The sequence below is a fragment of the Convolutriloba macropyga genome, unplaced genomic scaffold (assembly GCF_964194025.1).
Source record: "Convolutriloba macropyga unplaced genomic scaffold, txConMacr16.3 SCAFFOLD_926, whole genome shotgun sequence".
In the NCBI taxonomy this organism is placed as follows: Eukaryota; Metazoa; Xenacoelomorpha; order Acoela; family Convolutidae; genus Convolutriloba; species Convolutriloba macropyga.
In genome coordinates, this window is record NW_027452912.1 from 58,188 (window position 1) to 65,482 (window position 7,295).

The window sequence follows — 7,295 nt, forward strand, 5'->3', positions numbered from 1 at the left end:
TTACATGGCAATTTTAGTCAGGGGATAATTCCTGAAAAGTCCTCCCATTGCAGCCCATTGCAGCCCACTCTCTTTTACATGGCAGTTTTAGTGAGGGGGTAATTCCTGAAAAGGCCTCCCATTGCAGCCCATTGCAGCCCACTCTCTCTTACATGGTAATTTTAGTCAGGGGATAATTCCTGAAAAGTCCTCCCATTGCAGCCCATTGCAGCCCACTCTCTCTTACATGTCAATTTTAGGCAGGGGTAATTCCTGAAAAGTCCTCCCATTTCAGCCCATTGTAGCCCACTCTCTCTTACATGGCAATTTTAGTTAGGGGATAATTCCTGAAAAGTCCTCTCATTGCAGCCCGTTGCAGCCCACTCTCTTCTACATGGCAGTTTTAGTCAGGGGGTAATTCCTGAAAAGGCCTCCCATTGCAGCCCATTGCAGCCCACTCTCTCTTACATGGTAATTTTAGTCAGGGGGTAATTCCTGAATAGGCCTCCCATTGCAGCCCACTCTCTCTTACATGGCAATTTTAGTCAGGGGGTAATTCCTGGAAAGTCCTCCCATTGCAGCCCATTGCCAAACCACTCTCTTTTTCATGTCAATTTTAGTCTGGGGTTAATTCCTGAAAAGTCCTCCCATTGCAGCCCACTCTCTCTTACATGTCAATTTTAGTCAGGGGATAACTCCTGAAAAGTCTTCCCATTGCAGCCATTCTTACATGGCATTTTTAGTCAGGGGGTAATTCCTGAAAAGTCCTCCCATTGCAGCCCATTGCAGCCCCCTCTCTCTTACATGTCAATTTTAGTCAGGGGTACTTCCTGAAAAGTCCTCCCATTGCAGCCCATTGCAGCCCACTCTCTCTTACATGTCAATTTTAGTCCGTGGGTAATTCCTGAAAAGTCCTCCCATTTTAGCCCATTGCAGCCCACTCTCTCTTACATGTCAATTTTAGTCAGGGGGTAATTCCTGAAAAGTAATCCCATTGCAGCCCATTGCAGCCCACTCTCTCTTACATGTCAATTTTAGTCAGGGGGTAATTCCTGAAAAGTCCTCCCATTGCAGCCCATTGCAGCCCACTCTCTCTTACATGTCAATTTTAGGCAGGGGTAATTCCTGAAAAGTCCTCCCATTGCAGCCCACTCTCTCTTACATGGCAATTTTAGTCAGGGGATAAATCCTGAAAAGTCCTCCCATTGCAGCCCATTGCAGCCCACTCTCTCTTACATGTCAATTTTAGGCAGGGGTAATTCCTGAAAAGTCCTCCCATTGCAGCTCATTGTAGCCCACTCTCTCTTACATGGCAATTTTAGTCAGGGGATAATTCCTGAAAAGTCCTCCCATTGCAGCCCATTTCAGCCCACTCTCTTTTACATGGCAGTTTTAGTGAGGGGGTAATTCCTGAAAAGGCCTCCCATTGCAGCCCACTCTCTCTTACATGGTAATTTTAGTCAGGGGGTAATTCCTGAATAGGCCTCCCATTGCAGCCCATTGCAGCCCACTCTCTCTTACATGGCAATTTTAGTCAGGGGGTAATTCCTGGAAAGTCCTCCCATTGCAGCCCATTGCCAAACCACTCTCTTTTTCATGTCAATTTTAGTCTGGGGGTAATTCCTGAAAAGTCCTCCCATTGCAGCCCACTCTCTCTTACATGTCAATTTTAGTCAGGGGATAATTCCTGAAAAGTCCTCCCATTGCAGCCATTCTTACATGGCATTTTTAGTCAGGGGGTAATTCCTGAAAAGTCCTCCCATTGCAGCCCATTGCAGCCCACTCTCTCTTGCATGGCAATTTTAGTCAGGGGGTAATTCCTGAAAAGTCCTCCCATTGCAGCTCACTCTTACATGGCAATTTCAGTCAGGGGGTAATTCCTCAAAAGTCCTCCCATTGCAGCCTATTGCAGCCCACTCTTACATGTCAATTTTAGTCAGGGGGTAATTCCTGAAAAGTCCTCCCATTGCAGCCCATTGCAGCCCACTCTCTCTTGCATGGCAATTTTAGTCAGGGGGTAATTCCTGAAAAGTCCTCCCATTGCAGCCCATTGCAGCTCACTCTTACATGGCAATTTCAGTCAGGGGGTAATTCCTCAAAAGTCCTCCCATTGCAGCCTATTGCAGCCCACACTTACATGTCAATTTTAGTCAGGGGTTAATTCCTGAAAAGTCCTCCCATTGCAGCCCACACTCTCTTACATGGCAATTTTAGTCAGGTGGTAATTCCTGAAAAGTTCTCCCATTGCAGCCCATTGCAGCCCACTCTCTCTTGCATGGCAATTTTAGTCAGGGGGTAATTCATGAAAAGTCCTCCCATTGCAGCTCACTCTTACATGGCAATTTCAGTCAGGGGGTAATTCCTCAAAAGTCCTCCCATTGCAGCCTATTGCAGCCCACTCTTACATGTCAATTTTAGTCAGGGGGTAATTCCTGAAAAGTCCTCCCATTGCAGCCCACACTCTCTTACATGGCAATTTTAGTCAGGTGGTAATTCCTGAAAAGTTCTCCCATTGCAGCCCACTCTCTCTTACATGTCAATTTTAGTCAGGGGTAATTTCTGACAAGTCCTCCCATTGCAGCCCATTGCAGCCCACTCTCTCTTACATGTCAATTTTAGTCAGGGGGTAATTCTGAAATTCCTCCCATTGCAGCCCATTGCAGCCCACTCTCTCACATGTCAATTTTAGTCAGGGGTAATTCCTGAAAAGTCCTCCCATTGCAGCCCATTCTTGCATGGCATTTTTAGTCAGGGGGTAATTCCTGAAAAGTCCTCCCATTGCAGCCCATTGCAGCCCACTCTCTCTTGCATGGCAATTTTAGTCAGGGGGTAATTCCTGAAAAGTCCTCCCATTGCAGCCCATTGCAGCTCACTCTTACATGGCAATTTCAGTCAGGGGGTAATTCCTCAAAAGTCCTCCCATTGCAGCCTATTGCAGCCCACTCTTACATGTCAATTTTAGTCAGGGGGTAATTCCTGAAAAGTCCTCCCATTGCAGCCCACACTCTCTTACATGGCAATTTTAGTCGGGTGGTAATTCCTGAAAAGTTCTCCCATTGCAGCCCATTGCAGCCCACTCTCTCTTACATGTCATTTTTAGTCAGGGGGTAATTCTTGAAAAGTCCTCCCATTGCAGCCCACTCTCTCTTACATGGCAATTTTAGTCAGGTGATAATTCCTGAAAAGTCCTCCCATTGCAGCCCATTGCAGCCCACTCTCTCTTACATGTCAATTTTAGGCAGGGGTAATTCCTGAAAAGTCCTCCCATTGCAGCCCATTGCAGCCCACTCTCTCTTACATGGCAATTTTAATCAGGGGGTAATTCCTGAAAAGTCCTCCCATTGCAGCCCATTCTTACATGGCATTTTTAGTCAGGGGGGGGGGGGGTAATTCCTCGAAAGTTCTCCCATCTCTTACATCATTTTACCCCCTCAAAAAATACCCCCACACTCTTACATCAATTTACCCCTCATAAACAAATTTCCCCCCACTCTTAACAACAAAATAGGAGGATTTTAGGGAGGACATCCGACCCGGGGTTTCACGTTGAGTGGCCTTCAATAGTGCTATAAAACAGTAGAGCAGGTCGTGAAAAGTTTAACAAGCCATCTTTTTTCAGGCCCGAACCCAAAGTTCGCTTATTCGTCACTGTCTGTGAAAAGTTCGTCAATAACATTCACAATTACAGTTACAGATTTCGGAAACATGGACAAATTCAATATCCAGTTGTTTCTAAATGACGCCGAAGTGAGTGAAGAAGAAATTGAGCTTTCTGGGTTAGACATCAGTGACAGTAAACAAATCGTATTCGATGGTCTGCAACCAACTAGGACTTATGCCGTCAAGCCTGTTTCGTTCTGTGCTAATAGAGACAAGAAAACGTCCGCCTCAGTTTTGATAACAGCCACACGTAAGATATTATATAAGTCATGCCAAATTTTCAAGTTTGAATGATAAAATTCACTCTATTCTGTTCCGAGATTAAGGGAAATAAACCCCCAATTTACTATAATAAATTCGGTTTTCAAATCTAAGGACATGTTATTGTTGTTATACTATTAAAGAGCTGCGCATTTAGCGCGTCTGGCCATGCCTCGCGGGCCACGGGGGAGTGGAAAACTTATATGACCTGTGAGCGTGGGAGGCGATTGCAAAAGGGCTGGGGGGAGTAGATAGATACAAAGTAGAAAGTTGAAATATAACACAAAGCTTGAAACAAAACATTGCTATTTATCTGCTGTATTTGTGAAATATTGCGTAAATATTGGGAAAATATATTGGGCAAAATTGTTTTCATTTTGCAACAGTCGAGACCAAACCTTAAGATAATTGTTCACTTAGGAGTGTATTTTTAGTACCAGTTCCGACCGCTCCCCCGCAACCAACTTTTCACGATATGGAAACGTCAACAATAATAAAAACGACCTCTCAAACCTTCAAGACAACATTAAAACCCTCGACAACTGCCCACGTTCCATCTACACCTCGAACTCCAATATCGACCAGAATTGATACCACAACCATTTTTCAACAGCTTACTGACTTCACTTCAGCTTTCGAAAATCACGTGACTGAAAAACAAACGACAGTTGATGTTGCAGTTTCACTTGTGGCGTCACCTACAAGTTTTCAACACCAAAGAACTCGACCAAAAGAGTCCACAAATTCTCATCCGATAACCGAACCCGCGACAACATTGAATATTTCGAGTTCGACCGTCGGAAAAACTCGGTCACAGACACCTCCAGTTGCCGCTTCCAAAGTTACGCAATCTACGAACGTGGCATTATCGATGATTACATCATCTATCGGACCAACTCCCGAAATTACGCAATCTACGAGTGCGTCAGCACTTTTGCTTACATCATCCGTTGCATCACACGCAAAAGTTGCGCAATCTGTTCTATCAACAACATCTAGAATATCACCGACTATGTCTAAATCCACAAATATACAAACGAGCGTTACTGGGACCAGTAAAATATACGCATCAACTCCTGATGATATGAAATCGACTTTCATTAGAACTGACGGATCGTCACTTTTATCGACCCCACATGTTATGCAATCAGCAACTATGTTAAGTTCTCCGATTAGTTCACGAATCAAAACCTCACCGGATGCTGTTACGTCAGCATTTACATCAACTATTCCGATTATGTCATCGACTGCATCGCAACCGGATGTTACGCAATCAATGTTCGCGGCAACGAGTTCGATTACGTCATCAAAAGACCCGACACCGCCTAGTGTCGTTCAGTCAACTGTCGGGATAAAGCTACCGATGACGTCACCACAAACAACAACAACTACAACAACACCAAACGTTGAGCATTCAACCGCTATAGCAACTCCTTCTACGTCATCTGTCGTGACGTCAGAAAAGACATCACACGTTCCTCAAACTTCTGCAGTACGACAGCCAATCGCAACGACTGATAATTCCGAGAATGTTACACAATTGTTACCCACTATTACGTCATCTGTTGCAAATCAACTGGACACTTCGCAGTCGGCAATTCTTACAACAACTGCTCAAATTACGTCATCGGTTTCGACGTCACCGGAAATTACGCAATCTGAGGAATCAACTCTTTCCTCGAATACTTCGTTGTTGGAACCGACTTCAATTGTTATGCGATCGGTGAACTCTTTGTTTCCAAGTTTGTATTCAATTACGTCACCATCGGATGTTACGCAGAGCAGAAGTACTTCAGTGCTGCCTATTACGTCACCTATTAAACCAACCGGAGAAGTTGCGCAATCAGTTCAGACGACTAAACCTTTGATTGCGTCATCGCGCTCACAAACGCCGGAAACGACGCAATCGATTGAGACTGCATCGATTATGTCATCTACGTTAGCACGAACGGAAGCTACGCAATTAGTTGATGCAACAGCATCTCAAATTACGTCATCGATTGCGCCAGAGGCAGAGCTTACACTGCAATCGCTTCATTTGGAAACTTCCACGACTAAATTTATGCAATCCGATCAAAATTTAGCAAGTAATATTAGCACATTTTCTCACGATTTTGACAAAAATAGTAAAAATTCGTCGATTCCAATCTGGTTAATAATAATTGCAACGGTATCGTCTACGCTCTCAATTATAACTATCGGTTTAGTAATATATAAAGTAAAGCGCTGTTTGAGCAAAAGAAAACGAAACCTAAAACAAAAAGACGAAAGCGATAGCAAAACAAACGCATCAGATATTGCCCAAACTTCGCCGAGGACATTAAGTGCCACAGAACACGATGAAAGTGTTGATTGTTCGATATTGATAAATGATGACCAAAGCTCACCTCACAATGGTTTTAAAGTTTCTGAAATCAGTAAAAAAGAAGCCAGCAAAACTGCGTGGACAGATCGGACAAAATCGAGTACCGCTACTAGAAATGACTCGCGAGTTAGCAGCGGGAGACAACTATCTGCAAAAACACCTCTTAACCAATCAAAAACTGCCAAAATAGCTCCGAAAACACCACCAAAAGCTCAAATTAAGACGCATGCAACTAGAAATAACCAACTAGTTTCAGCCTCAAGAAATAGTTCGGCGTCCAAAACTGCGCCACCACCAAAAGAAAACAACACGAACATTAAAAATTCACCAACAGAAACAACCAATGCCAACAACGACTCAAAAACAAACAAATTATTTACAAACAAAAACTATTCACGCTGGGCTACTGTAGTGAAACAAGTTCAGGCTCAGAATTCGGAAGATTCAAATCGAAAAAAGTTAGAGAAAACTTTTATAGACACGAAATGGCACGAGGTGAAAGTGTCTCTACCCGGGGAAACTGAAATTAACTATGGGAAAGTTAAAAGCCGATTCCTAGATTTTATCGGTAAAAGAAAATAAATGCAATACACGCGCGAAGCTACAATAATTGAACATACAATCTGTCCAATGATGTTATTTTTTTAAAATAGTTTTGATAAACTTTGATAGTTTTAAAATTTTTGTTACAAATGTTTATCCCAATTTCTTGAAGGAATTTAAAATCAGCTTTCTGGAGTTTTCCGTCTAACGTTCTGAAATAAACTTTCTACCATAAAATGCTTTCGTTTCTTGAACAGTTTTGGTCAAATTTGCAAAATTTTGTAAATAATTTTCCCAATTTCTTTCAAAACTTCTTCATAGGCGAATTCTTTAAGTTATGAAAATCTTCGCAGCGTCTGTGCTTTTGCTCAGTAAATTGGGACAATAGAAACCATAAATTCGAAATGTGGAACCTCTTTCGAAAAGTGATTCGTTTTCACCATGGTCTATTGCTATACAATAGAAAGTTCATCATACTTTGGCTGGG

The 7,295-nt window shown here is 43.0% G+C and overlaps 1 protein-coding gene across 1 annotated transcript; it reads left to right on the top strand.

Annotated features, from left to right (window-relative positions):
- Nucleotides 1-3,672: 3,672 nt before the first annotated feature.
- On the top strand, nt 3,673-6,995 carry LOC142357893 (uncharacterized). The gene is made up of 2 exons (XM_075409388.1): nt 3,673-3,889; nt 4,335-6,995. Exons 1-2 carry the CDS (start codon nt 3,685-3,687, stop codon nt 6,845-6,847), a joined length of 2,718 nt encoding a protein of 905 aa, XP_075265503.1. The 5' UTR covers nt 3,673-3,684; the 3' UTR covers nt 6,848-6,995.
- The last annotated feature ends 300 nt before the right edge of the window (nt 6,996-7,295 follow it).